The 27374-nt window shown below is 44.6% G+C and overlaps 1 protein-coding gene across 2 annotated transcripts in view; it reads left to right on the top strand.

The window, feature by feature from the left end:
* SPECC1 (sperm antigen with calponin homology and coiled-coil domains 1) overlaps positions 1–27374 on the top strand; it is a 457476-nt gene that overhangs the window by 409970 nt on the left and 20132 nt on the right. Inside the window, exon 16 of one of the 2 annotated variants that reach the window (XM_055139256.1) lies at positions 15319–15426. The exons of the other annotated variant lie outside the window; for it this stretch is intronic. Coding sequence (XP_054995231.1) covers positions 15319–15426 — 108 coding nt within the window. The remainder of the gene's footprint in view (positions 1–15318; positions 15427–27374) is intronic. 2 annotated transcript variants of the gene reach the window in all.

Raw genomic sequence — 27374 nt, 5'->3', positions numbered from 1 at the left:
CCTGGTAGCTTCAACCAACTAATTTCTTCTCTTACAATCTTGATGTCAGAGGTTTGAAATGTTTTCACTGGGCTAAAACTAGCAGTTGATGTAAGTTCTTTCACTGGCCATGATCCAGAGACTCATTAATAAATTTGAAAGAAGTTAACAAGTTAGAGAGATTCTTCCAGACTCCACACAGGCTGAGTCCATGGGAGTACCCCAGAGGGGAGGGGGTCAGCCCGCCACCAGCCCAAACAGAACCCCAGCAGCCAAAACCCTCCACACTCCACAATTGCTGCCATGCTCCTGGCCAGACTCCACTGCTCAGGATGAGCGTAATCCAGAAATTAATCTGGAGAGATACTCAGGTATGTGGTTTTTGTGACTGAAACTTTTCTGCTTTCACAGAGTCGGGGATAGGATACCTGTCCCCATCTCCCTGTACTTCCAGAAGCCCTGGCAGTCACATGCATGCCCATATATGCCATCCAGTTAAAATTTTAACTCCAGCTGTATCACCCTGTTAAAAATTTTGGACTCTCTGGAGCATGTGGCCCTAGCACCTCAAATTCTACAGTACTGGTAAAACAGTACACCAGATCAAATCGAATGTAATATAAAAGCCATGCAATCTCAACAAAATATCAACACAGAAGGCTTAATCTGTATAAAAAAAATCTTAGTAATCTCTTATCCAAGGGCTTAAATAACTTCATGGTGAGATATACAGTCTTCACTTTCTGAGGAAACATTGTTTTGGTCATTCTTTTAGCAAATTAAAACAAGCAATATACAATTAATTATTGAGGGTCTAATATGGGGGCAGGCTTAATGAGTGGTTGGGAAAATCATGGATAATAGTGGTGGGACGGTGCAGTGGTGGTGGAATTTGTGTTAGTATATTGAATCACTGTATCACTGTATCACTGTCATCCCGTTGCTCATCGATTTGCTCAAACAGGCACCAGTAACGTCTCCATTGTGAGACTTGTTACTGTTTCTGGCATATCGAATGCACAATGGAAATGTCTGTTATAAATCATCATAAACAACTTTGTAAACCATTGTGTTTATATAAGGTGTAAGGAAAATATAAAAAATTTTAAAATTAAAATCAACTAAAATACTAGCAGTTGACAGAGTAGCTGGGTTCTAAGAAAAAACACTTCCTCACTCTTTTTCCTGTGCTTGATCTTCTTGTCCCACCTCCACCTTCCATGGCCCATGGACCCTTCTCCCATTTCAAAACCAGCAATGTAACATTTCTGGCCTGCTGCAGTCACGGCTCCCTTTTGCTCTGATTTCAAAATCCATGAGATTAAATCAGATGGGGATATTTTCCCCATCTCCAGGCCCAAACCCCTAACCCTATCAGGCCAGTCTCTCACCATATAAGGTCACATATTTACAAGTTTTAGAGACTAGGCTTGATGGAGACTGGAGAGATAGTACAGTGGGTTAGGGAGCTTGCCTTACATGTGACCCACCCAGATTCAATCCCTGGCATCCCATATGGTCCCTCAAGCCCCACAAGGAATAATTCCTGGTGCACAGCCAGGAGTAATCCCTCATCATCACTGATTGTGACCCCCATAATAACAAGCCCCCCAAAAAAGAGAGGCTGAGTTGAACATCTTTGGTATCATCATTCTGTTCACTACAATCATCTTTCCCATATTCTTCCATTAGCAATGGACCTTTCTCTATTTCCTAGTTTTAATTGCCAGCTAAAGAATTAAACTGGACTTTCTTTGGCCCCCATACTACCTATCTGAGCTTTATTTTCCATATTAGACCCTTTGACAGGTCACTCACCAACCAGAATGTGAGTTGGGTGCCTGACACTGACCAGTCGGAGTGAACAGACGATAAGTACTGTACATGGTCACCCCACTCAAGAATAACCAAACCTCTTGCTGCCTTAGACCATCTTCCTCCAGTGCCAGCATGTCCCATGAGATGCTAATATGGGGGCAGGCTTAATGAGTGGTTGGGAAAATCATGCTTCTACACAGTTGTGGGTTATAGAACCTTCTTGTGCCACTGTAGCTTTTGGAGCCCTAGTGTCAGTGATAGGCCCAGTTTAAAGGGAAACCATTGAATAAGATCAACAGTAGTTCTAGATGGGGAAATTGAGGCATAGTTAGGGATGGGATGTTGGTAAGTGGTTGAGTGCCTGCTTTGTAAGCTTGAGGACTAAAACTTGATCCCTGTCACCTACCTCCCCACCAGCTTCTGAGCCCTGGAACCACAAGTGCACTCTCTGGTGCCTCCCCATCACCTGAACTAAGGTCAAGAAAGGGAAGGGGTTCTGCCTTCTCCCCTCAGCGGCAGCATGATGACTGCCATCTTTCAGAGCCTATTGGACAGAGAGGTACGAGCTTGCAGTGACGGGCCCACAGAGATTCTCGGAATAGGGGGGCAGAATCAGCCCAACTACCCTCCCTGATGAGACTCAAGTGGCCACCCATGAATGGCTCCTCCACTCCTGAACAGCCATGATCCTAGAGGCACGCAAACCTATCTCAGAACCCAGCAGCTTTTGGCATAAATCCCTCTGGACTTAATTACTAAAACACCAGAAATCCAAAATCACACAGCCGCTGTCGCTGCCATGCGACATGGCAGGTCTGATTGTTGGGGGGAAATTCCAAATAATAATAGTGGGTCTTCTGTCAAAAAACTGAATGTAATCATAGTAAAGAGAGAGCAAAGTGAAAATCATTTGTCTCACAGTCAGGGGGCGGGGTGAGATGGGGGATATACTGTGGTTCTTGGTGGTGGAACATATGCACTGGTGAAGGGATGGATATTTGATCACTGTATGACTGAGACTTAAACCTGAAAGCTTTGTAACTGTTCTCACAGAGATTCAATTAAAAAAAAAAAAAGGAAAGGGGGCCGCTGGAAACAAATGTATTGAGTTGATTTTATTTTTGTTTAATGATTTGCCCGGGGTAATTCGGCTGGAAGAAAGCAAAGCCAGAATTGGAACCCAAACAGTCTGTCGCTAAGGCCCACTCTGCTTTTTTGTTATTTGTTTAGAAAGGTAGTTTTTATTGAACAAACCTTGCTTAGAAAGATGTGAGGGAGAGAAAGAGAAGAATTATGTGTTCAAGAGAGAATACAGTCTTCTCCCAGGTGGAAACAAGCACGCCCAAGAGACATAGAGACCAACAAGTAAGATATATGTTCAAGGGAGAACATGGGCTTGCGGAGTTTACCCCAAAGCCCACTCTTACAGCCATTGCTCAACACGCCACCATCTGCGCCTGTCTTGGGAATCAAGAGCCGCCTGAGAAGACAGCTGTTACCACCATCACCCTTCCGTTCAGGCTGATGCTGCTTAACACACTCTTTGTGGCGTCTTATGATTCCTGTTAGCGGGTTAGAAATGAGTTCCTATTTTGACATCTCAAATACATCCTAGTTAAAAGGGAGCTTGTGCTAGAATTTCAAAGCTTCACTCAGAACCTACCTCCAACACCTCCAGGTTGCAGCCCATTGGCCAAGGTGATGTCACGTGACACAACCCAGCCAATCAAAAAAGGGCAGTGACTGTTGCCCCGGCCGGTTGGTGGACCACATCCCGGTTCCCCGCTGGGCCTCCGGGAGGAGGCGCCCTGGAGAGGCAGCGCCACGCCCACAGGGGCCGCGTGTCTGGGGCCTCCTCACCGCGCGTGGCCCGAGCCCGCACACTGTGCGTGGGAGACGCTCTGGCACGGCCCCCGGTGCCAGCGGGGAAGTGGCTCCTCTGTCCCCGGGATTCCTCGCGGCCGACAGCCGAGGAGCCATAGGGGTCCCGCCGGGCTGCCTTTTCCAGACACCGGCCCGGGGTCTTTGCTAGTCGGGTGTGCCCTTGTTTGGGGGGTCAGCTGCCTCCGTCCACTTCGGCGGGAACGCAAACAGCCCTGGGCGTGGCGGCCGGGTCGCGGAGGGCCGGCCCGGTGCGGCGGGCGCGGCGGGGCTGGCGGAGGGAAGCCCGCCAGCCCGCTAGCCTGTGGCACACCTTCCTGGAGGAATTGGTGGCGCTGCCCGCATAAGGGCTGCTGCGGGGCAGTGCCGGGGGGGGGGGGGGGGCGGGGGTTTCCGGTCAGTCGGGGCTTTAAACTCTAAGCCACGGTGGTGACCGGTCTCTGCACCCCGGGCCGGCCACCCCTCTGGAAGCGGGGACTCGGCAATCCGAGGCCGTGCTGGGGGCTTCTGCGACGTCCGCCACAGACTCGAAGGCGCGCGGGAGAGCGTACTCTAGCGTGCTGTCCTGTGCCCTGTTCCCAGCCCAAAGCCTTTAAATAAGGTTAGTCTACAGGGGGCTGCCCGTCCTGGGAGACGCGTGGGCTGCCGAGAACGCCGCTCAGGCCTTTCTCGGGGAGCTGGCGAAGCAGGAACCCAGCGGGCAAGGGGCGAATAGCGCCGCGTGGCAGGGCTGGTGGCAGTGTGGCCGGCCTGCACAGAGCCCTCCTCCGCCGCTCCGCCAAGACCCGCTCACACACCTTACCTGGCTGTTTCGTATTCTCACCCCCAGAATGTCACCCCAGGAGGATGTCTTCCGGCCTCCGCAGAGATGGTCCGGGTTTGAGATTTCAAGTAACAGGCGACTTTTCTTCAACACAATCTCCCCGCCTGCCCCAACCCCTACAGAGAAAGTGGGTCATTGGGGTCTCAGCTGGTGATCTCAGGATCAATGGGTCTCAGAAAAAGGGTGATCGAGTGACTTTGAGAGATGTAAAGTCACTTTCTCTGTAGGTGCTGGTGCAGGCGGGGAGATTGTACAAATGTTACATTACTATGGCATTTCTGCTGAGGTGAGGACAGCAGTTCAGAGTTCAGATCCTGGCACCATTTATGGTCCCCTCCCCCCCCCCCACCACCCCATGTACTACCCGATATGGACACTGAGCACTGCTGGATGTGATCTGAAAAATACAAATAAATAAAGTACATATTCAAGGGTTGGAGACATAGAGCAGTGATTAGGAAACGTGTCTAACACTTCCACAGCCCAGTTTGATCCCTGGTACCACATACCCCTGGGATACCCTGAGTACCACAGTGCTGGCCTTGAGGTCTCATGTTGAAATGAAGGACTCCTTGGCTGAGGATTGCCTGAAATGGCTCTTGGCCTTCCTGAGCACCACTTGGGAGACCCTCTTTCACCAAACACCAAAATACATGTTCAATATAGAAATACCAAAAAGCTGGGGCTGGAGTGAAGAGCCTTGAACACTGCCATATGTCCCTCCTCCAAGAAACAATACAAAACTGTCTTCCTTCACTATTTAGCCTCCTCCTGAAATTCTTTTCTGTGAGGGAAGGAGACAGACCCAGAATGCGTGTGCTGACAGACCCAGGTGAATTTCCTTTCCTGCAAAGAACAATTCCTTGCTCTAGCTTGAGTTCAAGGGTCCTGAAGGTACTGACTGTGAGGAACCATTTCACACGCCATGAAAAGAAGTGGGCTCCAGTCACAGCCAAACCAGGCATTTACAAGGAGTTTGATCCAGTCTATAGAACTGAGACTATGGTGGAGTTGGAAATAAATGCTTGTGGGGCGGGGGACAGAAGAAGAGGAATGTTGAAATGTATGTATGGGATCCTATCATTGACAGTAATGTAAAATTATAAATAAAATCATGATGACTAAAAGAAAAGAATAAAAATTATTGTGCGCCAGGGGAAAAAAAGTTGGGGCTGGAGAGACAGTACAGTGGGTAGAGCACTTGCCTGGTATGCAGCCCACCCAGGTTCAATCCCTAGCATCCCATATGGTCTCCTAAACATTGCCAGGAGTGATTCCTGAGTGCTGAGCCAGGAGTAAGCCCTAAGCACTGCCAAAATAACAAACAAATAAATTTTTTAAAAATACCGAAAGTAAAATTAAAATACCTTGGCATCACACCAAAATGGATTACCAAAATTAAATTCTTTCTGCACTAGTATCTTATGTGTTAGTTAGGATTAGGTTAAAATACGAGGACTAGAGCTCTGAAAATAAAACACCATCTTGGATCAAAAACTAATTTCTCCCAAAAATAGAAGCCCAAAGTCAGTCAGTATGTAAGCATCACAGAACTCTCAGGGGCTGCACCCCCTTTTACTCTCTCTGTGGGAGGAATTTTGTCCTCATGATCAAATTGGGCTTCCAGAGGCTGAGTCATCACAACCATCTCCAGTGGCAAGACTAAGGAAGAATGAAAAGTGTCCTGTGCCTTCTGACTACTGATAGGCTAGGCTAACTGAACTATCTACATCTACAACAGACTCACAATAATGAAATCTTGCCATTTCCAGCTGTAGGCGAGAACCTTGAGGGCATTATGCTAAGTGAAACAAACCAGACAAAGACAAACACAGTATGATTTCATTCATATGCTGAACAATGTGATAAACAAACAAAACAAAGCAAACCCTTAGTCCTGAGATGCGACCAGAGAGGAGGGGAGTTGAGGTGATAGGTAAAAGGGGTGAGTTTTCTGGTGATGAATGAAAACTAGGCTAACTGTACTAACTCTCTGGACGAAAATTTTCTTTTATTTTTCCTTAGTGATGCTTAGAGCATGCCCCCTCAATCTCATTTTTTCTGTTGTTTTCTTCCCCCAGCGCCATGTAATCCCATCAGAGGTCAAGATCCAGAGACTATAAAACAACACTCCTGAGGAAGCTCTTATAGCCTAGTTCTCCCTCTCAGAGAACCTGGCAAGGTACTGAGAGCATCCTGCCCGCATGGCAGAGCCTGGCAAGCTCTCCGTGGCGTATTCGATATGCCAAATACAGTGACAGTAATGGGTCTCATTTCAGGATGCCCTGAAAGAGCCTCCGTGAGTCTCTGAAATGCGGCACTGCTGGGAATAACAAGTAAATAGAGGCTGCTAAAATCTCAGGGCTAGGTCGAAAGGAGATGTTACTGGCGCCCGCTCCAGAAAATTGATGATCAATGGGATGACAGTGATACAGTGATTCTTCCCCCCACCCCAACCCTGAAAATGTATCTTCGAGACATTTCCAGCTCAATTCATAAAGATTGAAACACTGTTTCTGCTTCCTGGTGTCGCACTGTCTGGGTGCATACATTGTTTACCTGCTCCGTAGGACCTGTCATCCAGACAGTTTTTAAGAGTGAAAGTTGGAGGAGAGAGGGAGTCTCTATCACTAATTAACCAAAGTGTAAACTGTTCCTAAGAAATTGGCACATTTCATTTGCAATCCCAGCAATGCTGCAGTTATTTGGGGGGAGGGAAATTTGAGGAGGGCTCAAAGCAGTGCCCAGGGATTACTCCCAGCAGAGCGTGGGAAAGTGGTACTGGGAACCAACCCAGGATTCCTGCATGTGAAGGATGTTCTCCAGAGCTTGGAGCTATCTTTCTGGTCCTGCAATTTTGTTGTTGTTGTTGTTGTTGTTATTGTTTTGGGCCACACTTAATATTGCTCAAGTCTTACTCCCCGCTCTGTGCTCAGATCTCACTCTCGGCAGTGCTCAGGGTGCCTGGCACACTCTCTCTGCACTCTCTCCAGGCCCTGTGATTCTTTTTTAAGTTAATTGTGGTAACATTTGTGTATACAATAAGTTTTTTATGTACATCATTACAGTTCTGCATACTCTATCTGTTGTTGCATTATAATTCCCACTAAAGGTCTAGTTTCCATTGAGCACCATAGAATTCACCCCTTTTGCCCATCTTATTCACCTCAACTGCCCTCCTCTCTGGTTGTATCTCTGGATCTAAGGGTTTGCTTTGCTTTGTTTGTTCATTGCATTGTTCAGCATATTAATGAAATCATACTGTGTTTGTCTTTGTCTGGTTTGTTTCACTTAGCATGATGCCCTCAAGGTTCTCTCCTGCAGTTGGAAATGGCAAGATTTCATTCTTTGTTGTAAGTCTATTGTAGATGTGATGTATATGTACATATCCATTCATCTGTCAATGGGCACCTAAGTTTTCCCTGTCTTCACAGGTAAATGATGCTGAACAGCACTACAATTATTGATGTATACCCGTATAGACAGATTTGTATGCATAAACTTCATATATACGATTTCTGGGTCAAAGGGTGTGTTCAGTTGTTCTTTGAATAGAAGCTGCCAGTTGCCTCTGTAGAAACTAGACTCACTTGTTCTCTCATTATCAGCCACACATGCAGGCATCTCTTTGCCCACAGTTTGGCCCACAGAGGTGTTGCCAGACCTTTGGAGTTTTGCCGATCTGATAGATGAGAAGTGGAATCTGGGTTTGGTTTTCATTTACATTTCACTTTAAAGCTGAATATGCTTTATAGTCATATTTGTGTTCCTTTTTCTGTGAATTGCCTTTTTGTATACTTTACTCTGATTTCTTACTGTTTCAAAATTTCAGGGTGTGTGTGTTAACTAGAAAATTGATTTGAGATGCAAATAATTTTCCTACGTGGCAGGTTGTTTTTGCTTATGGTGCTTTACTTTTGTCAGGCAGACATTTGTGTGTCTACTAGTTTAAACCCAGCCTATTAGTCTAAAGCCCAGGTCTCCTGTTTACACACTTTACCAGGGAACACATCCCAACCCTGGAAGTGTTTGTTTCCTTGATCTTTTCTTTAGGCTTTTGAGTTAAAAAAAAATTCAGTCACCCGAATTACAATACAATGATAGGGTTTCAGACAAACATCATTCCAACTCTACAAATCCACCTGAGTGTCTGTTGTCTGAGGACTCCTCCCTCAGACACTCCCCTCCGTGGTAGGCTCAGTTCTACAATCAGTTCACAGGTTCTGTTGCTTTGGGCCATTTGTTATTCCCTTACTTATACTGCTTTATAGCCAACATCTGAGAGAAATCACTCTGTGTCTGTCCCTCTCCTTCTCACTAAATTCATTCAACATGATACTCTATGATTCCATCCATGTGGCAGCAAAGAGCATGATTTCATCTTTCTCCTACTGTGTATGTGCACCATAGTTTATTTATTCAGTCACCTGTTCTTGGACAGTAGGGTTGTTTCCAGATTTTAGCTGTTTTTAATAGTGCTGCAGTAAACATAGGCATGCAAATGTCTTTTCTCTACAGTTCACAGGCAAATTATTTGCCTATCACTCATCTGACTAGGAGTTAGTATCCAAGTTAGAAAGCACTTATCAAACTTAGCAAGAAATAAAGCTTATCCAAAAATGGGGGAAAGTGATGAACAGAAACAGTCCAGAAAGATATACTGGTGACAATAATTATATGAAAAAATTCCCTGCATCAGAGACATGCAAATCCAAACAACAATGAGTTTTTGCCTCACACTAATGAGATTGGCACACATGAAAGAACAAGATCAGGGACCAGAGTGATAGCACAGTGGGTCGAACATTTGCCTTGCATGCGGCTGACCCCGTTTTGATCCCTGGTATCCCAAACAGTCCCCTGAGCACCATCAGGAGTGACTCCTGAGCATAGAGTCAGGAGTAAAAGGTGTGGTCCAAACACAGACAAATAAATAAATGAAAAACAAACTCCGACAACCTGTTTGTGTATATGTGGGTCCTCACTGCTGGTGGGGATGTCCACAGGGTTTTGGATATATTTTTAAAATTTTTTGATGATGTTTAGGGATTATTCCTGAGTCTACCTTTAGGAATTACTCCTGATGGTGCTTGGGGGACAATATGGGATGTGGGGGATCAAATCTGAGTTGGGCACATACAAGGCAAGCACCTTCCCCACTGTACTCTCTTCAGCCTTTTGGATTAACTTTTGGATTTTAAGTCAAAGTTAGAAAGCACTGGGGTCAGAGAGACACTACAGGGTTAAAGGTATTGCCTTGCATGCAGCTAACCCATTCAACCCCTGGCACCACTTATTCTCTAAGCACCACCAGAAGTGACCGGTAAGTAGAGAGTCAGAAGTAACATGACCGGGGTGGCCTAAAAACAAAACAGAAGCAAGAAATCATTTTCCTGTTCAGAGGTTCTAAAAGGGTATTCTTGGTGCCAAGTGATAACACGAAGACTGGGGTACATACTCTGCCATGTCGGAGCCCCAGATTTGATCCTCAGTCCTTTATGGTCCCAATCACTGCTGGGAGCAACTCCTAAACACCATGCCTGAGCTCTTCCACATTTTGTTCAAGACCCGGCAAAACAAAAGTACTCCAAAGTTTCCTTTGTTTACTCAAAACTTTCATTGCTGCATTTAAAAATCCTTGGTGTGGGGCTGGAGCGATAGCACAGCGGGTAGGGCCTTGCATGCAGCCGATCTGGGTTCGATCCCCAGCATCCCATATGGTCCCCCAAGCACCACCAGGAGTAATTCCCGAGTGCAGAGCCAGGAGTAACCTCTGATCATCGCTGGGTGTGACTCAAAAATCAGTCAATAAATCAATCAATCAATCAATCAAACTCCTTGGTGCATTTGTGATCTGTCAAGATAAGAGATATGGCTTGACATATATTTTGAATACATGTATTTACTTTCTTCCGTGGTGATACAACCTTGTAGATAAGTTGTGCCATCATTAGTACATAAGCAGTCTCCTGATCCAGCCCTGCCCTAGGCTTTGTTCAGTTTCCCGGTCTTCAGATCTTTCTAGGGTTTCTTTTGTTATTTTGTTATTTACCCTTATGTTTTCAAATAGCACTTTACACTGATCTCTGTTCATGAGACCAATTTAAATGTACTCTTTTTTTGGTGGGGTGGTCGGGAGGCCTCAGTGGCAAAGCGTCTCCTTGCAAGCGCGAGGATGTGTCTGATCCCTGGGCCTTCCCATATCACTATGCACCAAGTGTGATCCCCGCAGCTCTGCTGTCCAGTCTCCCAGCAGACCATGTGTGATCTGTGAGATGCCAGCAGGTATGTGGAAACATCTGTGCCCAGATTGTGAGACCCTTATGGGCACCACAGTGAATTGATGAATGAGTTCCGAGGCCGGGAGCGCAACCCCAACAAGCACCTGAACAGGAGCACATAGACCCCTGGGAAGTACCACAAACAAGCATGTGAGTGGGGCCCAGAGACATAACCCAGGGGTTAGGTGCTTTGTCTGGCATGAGGCCAATCCCAGTTTCGTTCCCAGCACCTCCGGGTATGGCACAAACACCCCACCCACTAAAAAAAAAAAATAAACAACCCAGAAAACAAAAACAAGCATGTCTGCAGCCCTCAGGCATGCCAAGGACTCAAAGCTGAGGGAAAGGTTCTCTGCTGTTTAAGACAGGAGCCCTGTGCCTCCACTCAAGTCTCTTTTAGGCAAGCGCTAGTAAAAATCTGTGACTATTGACCAGGCAGCTGTTATTGAAATTTGATGATTCTATTTTTTCCTTAAATGTGTTTTTCTGGGACAGGAGCAATAGTACAATGGATCGGAAGCTTGCCTTGCATATGGCTGACCCAGGTTCTATCTCTGGCACCTCATATTGTCCCCTCAGCCCTGCCAGAAGTGATCCCTGAGTTCAGAGCCAGGAATAAGCCCTGAGTATTGCCAGATGTGGGGCCCCCTTGTCAATTTTTTTTATTCTACTTTTTGGGGGCCACATACCTGGAAGTGCTCAGGGGCTAGTTCCTGCATATGGTGCTTGGAAGTTGCTCCTCGTGCTGCTGAGGGGACCACATGGTGCTAGGGAGTAAACCCGGGCCTTCCACATGCAAAACAGTCTCGCAAACCTGTTGTGCTCTCTCCTGGCCTCCTTTTCTGTTTGGAGGCTGGGAGGAAGGTCCTGCAGTGAGTTGCATGTGCCAGTGCATGGGGCCACGCCTGCTTTATGCATGGTGAACCTTCTGTTGGGAACCCAGCTGGCGTTCACCACAGGCCAGGCAGGTGTAACCTGGACTGTCTCTTCAGCTTCCTCTTTTCCTTTTTTATACTAATGAATTTTTCTTCCCCGCCTTCTTGTCTGTTGCTGTAGCTTTGAGACCCAGGGGTTGCACCTGCCCATGTGTGGCTGTAGAGCTCGCCTGGCATCTCATCTGGCTGCAGCCCTTCAGCTATGGTGGATAGGGACTTACCATCACTCTGGTGGATGGGGACTTACTGGCTTGTGGGCAGGGACCTGTAGCAGAGTTTAAAGGACCATGCTAAGACCATGTGGCAGCCCTGGAAAATGAATTCTCGACCATGTGCTTATGAGGCAGTTGTTGTACGTCACCAAGCTCTTCTTTGAGGTCCTTTTATTCTTCAACAAGTGACCTGATTAAGTAACCTGTGACCCTTCTCAAAGGCAGGCAATCCAGCTCTAGAAATGGAACGTAGTGATAGAGCTCAGGCTTCATGTGTATGAGGTCCTGTGTTTGATTTCAATCTCTCTCTCTCTCTCTCTCTCTCTCTCTCTCTCTCTCTTTCTCTCTGTCTCTGTCTCTGTCTCTCCCTCTTACACACAGACACAGACACAGATACAGACACACACACACACACACACACACACACACACTCAAGAAAATAAGCCCGGATGAATTTAAAGGAGAGGAAGAGGGAATTTATTATTTCTCCCCCCAAAGAATTCCTTAAAGCACTTGCATAATCTTTTTCTTTTCAGTTCCAGAAGGGAGCACACCCAGCATTGCTCAGGGGATACTCTTGTCTCTGTACTTGGGAGACCAGGAGTGCTCAGGGGAGCATGTAGTGCCAGGGGCCAAACCCACACCTCCTGCTTACAAAGCATTTGCTGGGCCAGTTGAGCCCTCTCAGGCCCTATTTTTAGTTCCTTTTTGTGGGTCATACACAGTAGTACACAGCTACTCACTCCTGCTCAGGACTCATTCCTGGTGATGCACAGGCAACCATGCACTCCTGCATGTGGGTGTGCATTCCAGCCCCAGAGCCAGCTCTTAGCCCCCATCTTAAATTCCTACATGCCGTGCCTTTCCACTGCTTCCCTTCTCATGTTGATGCTGTTGGGAGGACCCAGGCTCACACACACACTTGGCTGTGGTGCTTGCACGTTTGTGATGTTCACTGGGTCGCTCTTCAGATTGTGGTGCTTGAACACTTGACCCCAGTGCTTGCCAGGATTCTTACTCCCTGTGCTCACCCCTCCTGGTCCTGCCAAAGGTCATGGTGCTGTCACTTGTTTTCACAGTCACAGTAGCCCGAGAGGGAAGTACCATCCAGCCACATGCATAATTCCATCATGGCTGAACAACGTGCTCCAGAATGCAGACGTGCTGAATGAATTCAGCCTGACACAAATGAACATATGCTGTTGCATGAGTCTAATATGAGAGGCGCCTACAGCGTTAAATTCCTAGTGACATAAAGTAGAATAGGAGCTGCCAGAGGCTGGAGTGTGGAAATGGGCAGCCTTTTGCATTTAATGGGGACAGAGTTTCTCTTGGGGAAGAGAATGTTCCTGCGGATGGTGGTGTTGCATACTGCCATGAGTGTGCTAAGGACCACTGAAGTGTTAACATGTAAAACAGTTAGAATGTTTTTTTACCTTTTTAAAGGTTTCAAGGAAACTGAGGCTGTCCTTTGGCCTCGCTGGCACAAATCTGTCACCCGCCGTCAGGGGTTCAGTTAAAGCAAGGAGAAATCAGAGTGAGGGTGACTGTAGGTCAGATTCTCCCTTGGCCCGTCAAGGGGCCCGGCAGTGTCCCTGTGCGACCTCATCATTTCCAGCTCAACATTTCTTTTGGGATAATATTAGTTTACAGAACTGTGTGGTTTAGATGTACAGTTTCATGCCTCTTCAGAGTCATAGTGCACCAGAGCCATGGCCACCGTCAAGGCACCAGTGTGTTCCCCCACCCATGGGACCCTCTCCCTGCCTGGTTCCCCTTCCCTTGCTGCTGGCCTCAGCTCTGCAGTCTCAGTCCACCAGTCCCCATTCGTTGTGTCTGTTCCATTGCTTTTCTTCTCTATATTCCACATGTGAGTGAGATCAACAGTGTTTGTCTTTCTTCTATATATTTTGCTGAGCATGCCCCCCTCTAGTTCTATCCCTGTTTTTGCAAAGGAAAAGATTTTCTTTATTTTCTTCTTTTCTTTCTTTTCCATTTTTCTTATTACTGAGTAGTACTCCATTGTGCCTATACTCTATCTTTTTTTGTTTTGTTTTGGGGTCACACCCCACAATGCTCAGGGGTTACTCTTGGCTCAGGAAATACACCTAGTGATGCTCAGGGGGACCATGTGGGATGATGCTGGGGATCAAACCCAGGTTGGTCACATGCAAGGAAAGCACCCCACCTTCTGTTCTATCTTCCCCCGACTTAACCTAGGACCAGTCTTTAAAGTACTTCATGCTGGGCTGCCCTGAGCTGGGAGGGGAGATCAACTCCAACAGGAAAACACTTTCCAAGAACTCTGGAGGCCCTCAGAGCGAACACTCTGGGCTTCTCCCTTTTGAGAGATTTATGTACTCCTTGGGTCAGGGAAATAGAACTAATGTTTGAGAAATCCAGATCAGTTGCACAATCCTTCTGGACTCTAGGGCAGGGACCATTTAGCTGGGGAATTATCCTGCTAAAAGATCCATTTTTAATGTTTTTAAAATTAATTTTTATTAAAACACCATGATTTACAAAGTTGTTCACGATACAATTGTTTCAGATGTCTAGTGTTCCCACACTACCAATGTGACCTTCCCTCCATTAATGTCCCCAGTTTTTCTCCCAACCCCACCCTGCCCCTTTAGACACATAACAAATTTACCTTATATTGCTTGCTCCAACAAAACTTAAAGAAATGGCAAATAGAATGATCAGAAAATAAATCAGTAAAAGTCATTTTGTGATTGCTATTTGATTTTAACCTATGTAAATAAAGAAATTGAAACCATTTAATACAATATAATAAAATACCTATTCTCATTTACATAAGTAATTTTCAACTCTGTAATCTAAAGTATATTGCATTGAAATTTACTTTATACTTGAATCTCGGACTGGAGCAATAGCACAGTGAGTAGGGCATTTGCCTTGCACGAGGCTGACTCAGGTTCTATTCCTCCGTCCCTCTCAGAGAGCCTGGCAAGCTACCAAGAGTATCCTGCCCGCACGGCAGAGCCTGGCAAGCTACCCGTGGCGTATTCAATATGCCAAAAACAGTAACAACAAATCTCACAATGGAGATGTTAATGGTGCTCGCTTGAGCAAATCGATGAACAATGGAATGACAGTGTGACTTACATGTCATTAATAATTTTTTAAATTCTGTACTGATATACTGACAATATATTTTGGAGTTACTTAAACTAGGTAAGGCCTACATGTGTAAACTTCTCCCCTACACTTTATTTAAATGCCAGGTTTACACAGTTGTTCATGATGATTTGTTACAGACATTCAATATTCCACCACCAATCCTACCACTACTATTACATTCCCTCCACTATCATCTCCAGTCCATTTTTAATATTCTGAGAGCTCTCCGTACTGTTTTTTCATAGAGGCTGGGCCAAGTTACCTCCCTACAACAGCAGATGGGTGTTCTTACTCCACATTCCTGCCAACCTTGGTACGGCCTTTCTGATACAAGCCATCCTCTCTGGTGTGCGGTAAGGTCTCACTACCATTTTGATCTGCATTCTTCTGATAATCAGCATTGATGACTAGTTTTTCATGTACCTGTGTGTCCTTTGTATGATTGTTTATTATTATCGTTTGTTTATTGTTTGTTTAGGGGCCACACCTAGTGGTACTCAGCCTTAGTCCTGGCTCTGTGTTAAGGGGTCAACTCAGAGTGGTGCTTGAGGGATCCTGTGCAGTGCTGAGGATCAAACCCAGGCTGGCAATGTGCAAGGTTAGGGTCCAAAACTCTGTACTATCTCTCCAGCCTTTCTCCCCTTTTTCTGATGGAATTGTGGTTGAGTCTTGTGAGCTCCTTGTCAGAGTGTTGTTGATGTTCTATCATGCTGTGGCTGATAATATGTTTTGTTGTCACTGATCCAGACTCAGCCCCTTTCCAGCACGGAGTAGGACTTTAACCACATTCAGCTTCTGGGTTATACTAGCCAGGAAGGCTCCAGGGTGAGGAGCCAAACATAAGTCTTTCTCATCCCTGTGTGTTTCTCTCTCCCTTCCTACATACGGTTCAGGAAGACCGGAGGCTTTTCCCATTCTAACTGTTTCTGCTTTAGAAGAACAGAACTGAAGTTCTCTGTCAACAGGTGTCCTGCCTGAGACAAAGAGTCAGGAAAGTCACTGAAGAAAAGCCGTTTTCAGAAGTTGGACTCACCCGTTTTCTCCATCAAGAGCATTGGTGTTCCCTTGGGCTTAAAGAAATAAATTGGCCCAATTTTGCTATGTAATTTCTTTCATGGCCCAAAGCAAAACCCCACGAACCATGGAAATTTTCTGCTAATACTTAGATGTTTTGGACATAAACCCTTTGTTAGATAGGTGGTGTGTAGTTATTTTCTCCCATTCACTAGGGTCTCTTTTTGCTTTAGTGGTAGTTTCTTTTGCTGTGTAAAACTTTTGCTTACTCATATACCAAACCCAGCTCTTGTTTGGAGACATTTGAATACCTCAGGGTGATGATTTGCATGGGGTGGAGCAGGGCTCTGGGGTGCTCAGCTTAGTGTCAGGCTCAGCAACAAGCCCAAATTCTCACAAACAGCAGGTACCAGCAATATGGTTATTTTCTTGACCTCAATCTCAAATGCCAGATCTCAAAGCTGTCATTAAATTCCCCCTATTTTTTCATTTAGAGAAAATAGAGTTGGTTACACTCCATAATATTCACCTGAGTGTTTGTTCAGTCCTTGTTGGGAGCTTGGTAAAGGAATCTGAGTTCACAGAGAATTGGGCAGAGAGAATTCAACCGTGAAGGAAGACACTCCCTGCCCAATTGCCAAATCACAGGTATGATGCAGAGCTTCTCCAAAGTTAGTACCAGTGTAAGAGAAAGAGAAATAACAGATTCATTAATCAGAAGAGTCCAAAAATGCTGAGATACTGGCACCAGAGCGATAATGGGGACAGATCCTTATGGTGGGTTAGGCACTTGTCTTGCAGGCAGTGGCCCGAGTTCCATCCATAGTATTCTATATGGTCCCCAAGCATTTCAAGGAATAATTCCTGAGTGTGGAGCCAGGAGAAATCCCTAAACACCACTGGGTATTATCCAGAAATCAAAAACAAAACAAAAATAAAGTCAGAAATGCAGAGGTAGTTGGGACTTGGGTCTGAGCAAACAGGGAGAGGACACAGAGTAGTTCCTTGCTGCTAGTGTCGGGGACAGAAAAGTCATACTGGACTTACTAAGATGCAAAACCCAGACACCGTAACTGGAAGAAATGTTCTGTTTTGTTTTGTTTTGTTTTGTTGACCCCTCCCGGCAGTGGCTGACCCAGCAGTGGCTGGGGACCATGCAGTGCTGGGGATAGAACCCAAGACCTAGCACACACATGTTCTAACATGTACCCTCTTCTGGATAGTTTTTAATTTTCCTCAGAACCTATGTTTCTGTCCCAGATTGATACTGAGAAGAACAGAGCTGGAGGCTGGAGGCTGGAGACTGTGCTGGCAATCGACTGTTTGCTCATAAATATGTGGAATTTATGAGCATATTTATGAGCTGGAGTCTCAGCGATAGAGGCTGGAAAGAAAAGAGACCTTAAAGCTCATTAAATTCAACTCTTGCATATCATTATTGAAGAAACAAGTATTTTTCAAACCTTCTCCTGGGAGAGCTGGCCCCAACCTGGACACCAGGGTCATAGCCAACTTCTCTCCTGGAGGATCTGTCTGAGTGTATGGATCAACAACTAAGATTTTCTTGGAACACACATTGGTGTAGCTCTGAACTATGTAGAATATTTTGCTGCTAGTCTCAGGAAATATATAATCTACCCTTTAGGGATGTGATGTGTTATTAAACAAGAAATCTAGGGAGAACCATCACTGGGTTGATTGGGGGACTCAAAGGCATGATGGGGGATATAGGTCTTTGCTCCATCTATCCCCATACTATAGTGTGCTAGGTTTTATGTCTGATTTGTCATCTCATATTTGCAAGATGGCTTCCATAGCTCCAGGTTCCATATTTTCACAAGAAGAAAAAGGAAAAGGAGGTCCAAACCTGGACACATGAGTCCCTTTATATCCTGTTGGTCAGAATTAATCACTTGTCCATCCCTAGACCAATTACTGAAAAATTGGAAAGGAATTCTTTGCTGGATATAGGACCCTCATTATCCATCCTGAAGGGTCTGCATGTTACTGCTGAGCTGGTGCTTTCCAAGCAGCGTGGGGGTTACTCTTAGGGAATCAAAGCACAATTGCCACAATCTGATCTTGGTGCTGAGCATTAAGCCTGAGCTATTCTCTCACACTTCTCACAAGGGCAAAGGAGTCACAGGTGCATATGTTCAGTGAATACTAAAATCTGTGATGAGGAATTCATTAATGGACTCTAAAATGTCTTAATGATGGCTTCAGCTGCCTCAAATGATGTGTTTTGCCAACCACACTGGTGAAAAATAGCATTTGCCACCTAAGGTCTCTGAAATTAGGTGTAGAAACAAGTGTTTCATTTCACAATTCCCCCAAGATAGGACTAAATGACCTGTACCTTAAACATTTGATGGAAAACAGAACCAGATTCTCAGAAAAGAGATCGGAGGCCCCAGTGACTCACTGGTGGCAGGAGAGAGAGGTGGCTGGACTGTACCGGGGGTGATGACAGCCTCCACCTCATTCCCACTTCTGCTTCCCTTGAAAGGAGGACAGCCAGGTTATGAGTGTGGGCTGAGCTGAACCTTAAACTTAATGTTCAGAATTCTGCATAATCATGGGACCATCAGACAGGAAAGAGAAGAGGAGGGAAACGGGATGCCCAGACTCAACCTCAGTGTTATCTTGCTGGCACTTTCCCACAGGAGCCAAACACTTCAGCCACCTCCCTTTACTGTCACTCCAGAGGCAACTCTTCATCCTATTTCAGAAGTTTTCCCCAGCATCCTTCCATGTGTAATGTGAGTTCTGACACTTTTAAGGGCATCAATGTTGGATGAAGCAGTAGATCTAATAAGACTAAGAGCCTTTTCCCTTCTGATTGTTTCTGTGCCAGGCACAGTGTGAGCATTTCTAGGAGGAACAGCTGGAATGTGAACAGACCTGAGTGAAGCCCTAGTTCTGCCACTTGCAGAGGTGCACAGTGGCTATGGGAAAATTTCCTGGTTGCTCTGAGTCTTGGATATGGCACCTCTGCACAACATCAAGTTACAAGCTAGGCAACTTGGTCTGGTGTATATTGTTTTGACATTTTACTTTTAAAAATTGAATCACAGTAAGACAGACCCTTACAAAGCTATTTATGATTAGGTTTCAGTCATACAAAATTCCAACACCCATCCCTCCACCAATGTACATTTCACAGCACCAGTGTCCCCAGGTTCCCTCCTATCACCCCCCACCCCCGACACCCCCAGCCTGCCTCTATGGCAGGTGCTTTTCTTCTCTCTATGTTTCTGTCTTTGTCTCTGTCTCTCTCTTTGTCTGTCTGTCTCTCTCTTTTTATCTCTCTCAATTACTTTTGGGAATTGTGGTTTGCAATATTGATACTGAAAGGTTATCAGGAATATCCCTTTACCAACTTTTAGCACTCATCTTGTCCAGTGTGATTATTCCCAGCTATTATTGTCATACTGGTCTCTTCTCTATCTTACCTACCCTCAGCACTGCCCCCTTCCCCAACACACACACTTGTGATTAATTCTAACCATTGACCAGTCAAATGGTCCAATTTATTTTTCACCTAATTATTTGGACGATTAGTGTCCTGTCCAAGAAACTGCTGTCTAGACAAGGGTCAGAAAGATTTATACTTATGTTCCTTCTAAAAATCTTGGGGTTGGAGCGATAGCACAGTGGGTAGGGCCTTTGCCTTGCACACTGCCGACCCAGGTTTGATTCCTCCATCCTTCTCGGAGAGCCAGGCAAGCTACCAAGAGTATCCAGCCCACATGGCAGAGCCCGGCAAGCTACCTGTGGCATATTTGATATGCCAAGAACAGTAACAGTAAGTCTCACAATGGAGACATTACTGGTGCCCGCTCGAGCAAGTCAATGAACAACTGTCATCCTACAGTGCTACAGTGCTACTTTTTCCCTTTCCAATCTGAATAACTCTTATTTCTATTTTCTTTTTGTTAAGAGCAAGCATTCTTGTTTTTTTTCCTGATCTTAGAAGAAAGTATACTATTAGCTATGAGTTTTCATGTGTGGCCTTTATCTATGAAGTTGAAGAAGTTTCTTTCCATTTTAATTTTGTTGGTTTTTTTTGTCTCTTTGACATGATAAGATGGTGTTTGTCTTTTGTTATTATACAGATTGATAACTTTTTTTATTTTGGTGGTCCACATAGGAGTTACTCCTGGCTCTGAACTCAAGAAATTATTCCTGGCGGTGCTCAGGGTATCATATGAGATGCTAAGGATCGAACCAGGATCGCCTGCATGCCACGGTGCTATCTCCTTAGCCCCAAGATTTATTACTTTTTAAACTCCAGAGATAGAAGCACTGAGCTGCATACCCAGTATATTATTATTTCTTCTTATTCTTATTCTCCTCCCCCTCCTCCTCCCCCTCCCCCCCTCTTCTTCCCCGTGCTCATTCTCCTCTTTTTCTTTCTTCTCCTCCTTCTCTTCTTTCTCCTCTTGTTGAGTTGTTATGAGTATGGAATTTTGAACTTTTTTTTTTATCACACCCGGCGATGCACAGGGGTTTCTTCCTGGATCTGCACTCAGGAATTACCCCTGGCGGTGCTCAGGGGACCATATGGGATGCTGGGAATTGAACCCGGGTCGGCCGCGTGCAAGACAAACGCCCTACCCACTGTGCTATTGCTCCAGCCCCAAGAATTTTGAACTTTTTATCTATTAGTTTTTCCTTCAATTCTGGCAGTTTCCCCTTTAAATATACTGGGGTTCTATCATTAGATTATTAGACTCATATAATTACAATGAACTAATCCTTTATCATTATAAAACTATTCATACACATTTCTAACATTTTTCTCTTAAAGCTTAATTTTCTGTTAATATAACTATCCCATCCTATTCTTTGATTACTCTTTGTAGGTTTATCACATTTAATCTATTTGTATTAAAGTACGTCTCCAGTAGAAAACAAATATATGTATCTTTTTTGTGGTTTATTTGCTTGTTTTGTTTTCTTTTTTGACCACACTTGGTGATGCACAGGGCTTACTCCTGGCTATGCACTCAGGGATCATTTCCTTTAAAAATTTTTTTATTATTATTTTTTTAAATGAATCATTGTGAGATATAGTTACAGACTTACAAACTTTCGTGGTTACATTTCAGTCATGCAATGATTAAGTAACCATCCCTCCACCAGTGCCCATCTTCCACCACCAATGTTCCCAGTATCCCTCCCGCCAACCCCCCACCACCACCCCACCTCTGTGGCAGGCACATTCCCTTTTATTCTCTCTCTCCTCTTGAGTTTTATGGTTTGCAAAAGGTCATCAAAACCCTCCACAACATTGAAGCTAAAGGTATCTTCAAAGACGAAACACCACTGACTAAGCAAGTGGAAACAGAGATAGGACTATCTTAAACTAAGAAGCTTCTGCACCTCAAAAGAAACAGTGACCAGAATACAAAGACAGTCTTCAGTCTACAGAATAGGGAAAGGATATTCACCTAATGCCCTTCTGATAAGGGGTTAATATCAAGGATATGCAAGGCACTGGTTGAACTGTACAAGAAGAACGTATCCAATCCCATCAAAAAATGGGACAATGAAGTGAATAGAAACTTTCTCAAAGAAGAAATACAGATGCTGAAAGGTTATCATATATATCCTTTTTCCTGCTTTCAAGACTTAGTGCGTGTTCAGAGTGATCATTTTCAACTAGTATTGTCATAAAATGGATCCTCCTCTGTCTTAATTATCATCCAACTCCCACACCATTGACCACTTCTCCTGGTCCATTTTCCCTGGCATTGGGTATTAGTATAATACTTTATTTTTATGTTCCACAAATAAATTCAGTCATTCTATATCTGTCCCTCTCCTCTGACTCATTTCATTCAGCACGATACTTTCCAAGTCTATCCACTTATAGGCAAGTTTCATGACCTCATTTTTCCTAACAGCTGTGTAGTATTCCATTGTGTAGATGTGCCATAGTTTCTTTATCCATACATTTGTTCTCAGACACCCAAGTTGTTTCCAGATTCTGGGGTATGGTGAATAGTGCTGCAATGAACATAGGAATGCAGGTGGTGCTTTCTTTCTTTCTTTCTTTCTTTCTTTCTTTCTTTCTTTCTTTCTTTCTTTCTTTCTTTCTTTCTTTCTTTCTTTCTTTCTTTCTTTCTTTCTTTCTTTCTTTCTTTCTTTCTTTCTTTCTTTCCCTCCTCCTCCCTCCCTCCCTCCCTCCTTCCTTCCTTCCTTCCTTCCTTCCTTCCTTCCTTCCTTCCTTCCTTCCTTCCTTCCTTCCTTCCTTCCTTCCTTCCTTCCTTCCTTTCTTCTTCCTTTCTTCTTTCCTTTCTTTCTTTCTTTCTTTCTTTCTTTCTTTCTTTCTTTCTTTCTTTCTTTCTTTCTTTCTTTCTTTCTTTCTTTCTTTCTTTCTTTCTTTCTTTCTTTCTTTCTTTCCTTCTTTCTTTCTGTCCTTCTTTCTTTTTTAAAATTGTGTAGGACAAGCCTCATGCATGAAGGACCCAGCAGAGGAACCCCAGGTATGCAGGACCCGTGGCTGAGATCTCCAGGCCTGCTCAGATCAGGATGGGGCCTCCTCCACCCAGATTCCCATTTTTCCAGTTGCTTGATAGTCACACCCACAAACTGCCCCCGGCACCATGTAATCTCATCAATGGCCAAGATCCAGAGACTATAAAACAAAGCTCCTGGAAGAGAGTGATGCAGAATCTCACATGGCAGAGCCTAGCAAGCTACCCGTAGTATGTTTGATATGCCAAAAACAGTAACAACAATGGGCCACATTCCCCTGATCCTGAATGCAACAAGGATGAATGGAGATGTTACTGGCGCCCGCTCAAGCAAATTGATGAGCAATGGGACAACAGTGATACACTGAATAATGTAGGAGCACTGCTATTTATTCAGCCATTGATTAAGCTGATTAAATTGGGCATGAACTCCACATTATTTAAAAAAAATTTTTTTAAATTTTATAAGTTAGTTCACAAAGTTTGATTACATTCAATATTCAAACACCAGAACTGGAGTGATAGCACAGCGGATAAGGCATTTGCCTTGCATGCGGCCAACCCCAGTTCGGTTCCCAGCATCCCATATGGTCTCCCAGCACTGCCAGGAGTAATTCCTGAGTGTAGAGCCAGGAGTAAACCCCTGTGCATCACTTGGTGTGACCCCAAAAGAAAATATATATATATATATATATATATTCAAACACCAATCCCACCACCATTACACCTTCCCCTCACCCAATTTGGGATGTTTCCATCCCAAATCCCAATCCCTGTCCCAAAACACAACCATAATAATATATTTTGTATTGTCTGTTATGAAGAACTGCTGAACATGCTTACATAAAAGTGTTCCTATAGAAAACAGTGTGAAGATTGTTCTATTTTGGCAGGAGCCAAATATATATATATATATATATGTATACATATATATGTATACATATATATATATTTCCCTCTATGATTTGTTGCCTACTATCTGAACCCCATCAATTGTGATGTGGTAATTATGGAGAATGGGTCGGGAGTATTTTATGATGTGTCCAGGAATATGTTTACTTATATGTGAGACTCGGCCCAAGCACGTGGGGAGCAGTCTTGAGTGTGGCGGTGGTTGGGTTGTGGGGGTTTTTGGCTGCCAGAGCTGGGTCCCTTGGGACGGGGAGGGCTCTCACCTGCCCCTCTTTGGGATACCTCATGTGAAACAGCCTGGCACAGAGTCCGGTGGCATGGTTATGGGGCCTCATGTTATTCTCCTTTTCAGGAGAAGCAGCTGTGTGATCTGGACGGTGGCTGATGGTGAGATTATCTGGTGCTGGCAGGAGGTGGCTTATGGGCGTGACCCCTGGGTCACTGAAGACTGGGGAAAGCAGGCACAGGATCTCCACTTCTGGTTCTGTTGAGCCCAGAGTCCAAGGTCACAAAGTTCTGCATTACCTGGGTTCCATAGGACTTCACTCATGTGTGAGGCTTGGCCCGAGTGCATGGGGAGTGGCCTTGAGCGTGACAGTGGTTGGGTTGTGGAGGTTTTTGGCTGCTGGAGCTGGGTCCATTGGGATGGGGAGGGCAGATGGTGTTTCTGCTGTGTGTTTTGGTGGCCTCCAGAGTATATTCCCAGAAGTGGTATTGCTGGGTCAATTGGGAACTCAATTTCTAGTTTTTTGAGGAATGTCCATGTTGTTTTCCAAAAATGTTGGATCAGTCTGCATTTCCACTAGCAATAAATGAGGGTCCCTTTCTCCTCGCATCCGTGCCAGCACTGGTAGTTCTTGTTCATTTGGATGTGTGTCAATCTCTGTGGTGTGAGGTGGTATCTCATTGTTTTGATTTGTATCTCACTGATGATTAGTGATGAAGAGCATTTTTTCATATGCCTTTCGGTCATTTGAATTTCTTCTTTGAGGAAGTTTCTGTTCATTTCTGCTCCCTATTTTTTTTTTTTTTTTGCATTTTGGGTCACACCCGGCGATGCACAGGGGTTACTCCTGGCTCATGCACTCAGGAATTACTCCTGGCGGTGCTCAGGGGACCATATGGGATGCTGGGAATTGAACCCGGGTCAGCTGCATGCAAAGCAAATGCCCTACCAGCTGTGCTATTGCTCCAGCCCCGCTGCTCCCTATTTTTTGATGGGACTCGGTATTTATTTTTAATATATATTTTAGAGCCTCCCAAGTGGTGCTTTGGAAACCCAGGTCCATTTCTTCTGACTCTTATCCAACTGTGTCAGATGGTTGAATCCTGACCACTAGGTCATCCCAGCAGTACTTGGAGGTCTCTAGAACCACAAGGTAATATTTGAGGGGGCATGTGGTATCAGAAAGGCATGTACTCTAATTCCTATACTATCTCTCTGGCCCCTAATTGCACTGTAGCACTGACACTCTCATTCTGTTGTTCATTGGTTTGCTCGAGTGGGCACCAGTAATGTCTCCATTGTGAGACTTGTTACTGTTTTGGGCAGATCAAATATGCCATGGGTAGCTTGCCAGGCTCTGCCGTGTGGGCGGGATACTCTCGGTAGCTTGCCTCGCTCTCCGAGAGGGATGGAGGAATCAAACCCTGGTTGGCTGTTTGCAAGGCAAATGCCCTACCCACTGTGCTATCGCTCCAGTCCTGGCCCCTAATTACAATATTTAATTCATTTCTATTTAAGAGTATATTGATAAGGATGTAAATCTATCAATTTGGTATTCATTTAATATCATTTAGTTGTTTTTTAAAAATTAACTAATTTATTTACATACTACTGAGATTCAGACCCTCACATAGACAAGGCATTCACTCCACCATGAAACTGTATCCTTAGCACTGTCTGTTCTATGTCTAATTTGTCCTTCTATTCTCCATTACTATCATTTATTTTGTTTTTTTTAAGTGATTTTTCTTTTATTTTGTTATTGTGCCATGAAGATGCTCAGGGGCCACCTGTACCCACTTTTCCCCCATCCCACCTGGAGCTCAGAGCTATATTGGTATTTAGCAGCAGCCTGTGGTTCTGATAATTGAAGTCATATCTTTGCAAATGTCCTCACCCACTCCAGTCACATCCCAAGACTTAAATAGATCATTTTTAGTGTTCCATTTTCATTCCCTCATCAATATTTTGGTTCTATGTAGCTCCATTTTCCTCTCTTTTTTGTCCTTTTTTTTCAGGAGGTGGGGTGGGGGCTGGACTCAGGTGCTCAGGTCTTACTCCTGACTGTACACTCAGGGCTCAGGAGACTTTAGGAGGGTCAGGGGTCAAACACAAGTTAACTGTATGCAAGCAAGTGCCTTACTATTTATCTGGTTACCCCTTTTTTACTGATATTATCATATAAACTACTGTTGTCCATTGTGTATGCCCATTACCATTGATTTGGATTTGTAATCTTTTTGAAGAACTGTTTTGCTGGATCTAAAATGCATGGTTGGCATCTTTTCCAGCTCTCCTTTCTGTCTCCATCTTCACCATGCATGGCTCCTCACCTGGACATGTCCCCTGGTCAAGCCTTGCCCACTACATGAAAGCTACCACCTCTTCCCTCCCCCTCTGTATTTTGCAGAGTGGAAGATTTGGGGTCTACGCACAGCAATACTCAGGTGATATTCCTGATCCTGTGTTCAGAAGTTCTCCCTGGTGGTGTTCATATTATTTTATATATCATACAGAAGTATATAGAAGTAGAGGGATTCTACTTCTATATACTTCTGTATATAGTACTAGAAATAACAAACTTACATAGAAAAACAGAGGAAAAAAATTCACCTTAATATCACTCAAAGCGTCTATTGTGAATGCTTTAAGAGAATTATCCTTAGGTCAACGTTTGTCATGCCTTGGTTGATTGATAATGAAGGCTGAGGAATTTTGCTGTTAGTATAATTATATTGATGTAACATAATTAATATCCCAGAAAATCCATTCGCTTAAAGTATATACCTCGAGACCCAGGGACTGACCCAGTAGTAGAGCACCTGCTTTGCAGGCATATGGTCATGAGTTTGATACTTAGCACTATCCCACTGGCCAAGTTCTGTCTCATAGCACTACTACCATTTGTGATCCCCAGTGCTATTAATAAGCAGTGTAGTAGCACGTCATCCTGTTGTCCATTGATTTGCTCAAGTGGGCACCAGTAATGGCTCCATTATGATACTTGTTACTGCTTTTGGCATAGCGAATATGCCAATGGTAGCTTGCCAGGCTCTGCCGAGTGGGTGGGATACTCTCAGTAGCTTACTCGGATCTCTGAAAGGGATGGAGGAATTGAACCTGGGTCGACCACATGCAAGGCAAATGCCCTACTTGCTGTGCTATCGCTCCAGTCTATGAATAAATTCTCATGCACCATTACCAAGTATGTGTGAGCACTCAACTGAAGTGTGCAGCCCAACCCACAGTTACCACACAAACACTATCAATAAGGAAAGTGGAACATAAAGATTTTATAAAGTATTTAATTGCTTTCAATATGTTCATATTTAGAACAATTGCACTTCAAAGAGCAATCTATTCTTTTTTTTTTTTTTTTGCTTTTTGGGTCACACCCAGCGATGCTCAGGGGTTACTCCTGGCTTTGCACTCAGGAACCACTCCTGGCGGTGCTTGGGGGACCATATGGGATGCCCAGGATCGAACCCGGGTCGGCCGCGTGCAAGGCAAACGCCCTGCCCGCTGTGCTATCGCTCCGGCCCCAGAGCAATCTATTCTTTAGCTGTTCCTCTATGCATTACTTCTTGCTTAACATTACTATTCAAACTTTTCCCATTGCCTGACAATCGTCATCTCTGGTGATTTCTAGCAAGGGATGTCAAAT

The sequence above is a fragment of the Sorex araneus genome, chromosome 5 (assembly GCF_027595985.1).
Source record: "Sorex araneus isolate mSorAra2 chromosome 5, mSorAra2.pri, whole genome shotgun sequence".
Lineage (NCBI taxonomy): Eukaryota > Metazoa > Chordata > Mammalia > Eulipotyphla > Soricidae > Sorex > Sorex araneus.
This window is presented reverse-complemented; position numbering and strand designations above follow the sequence as displayed.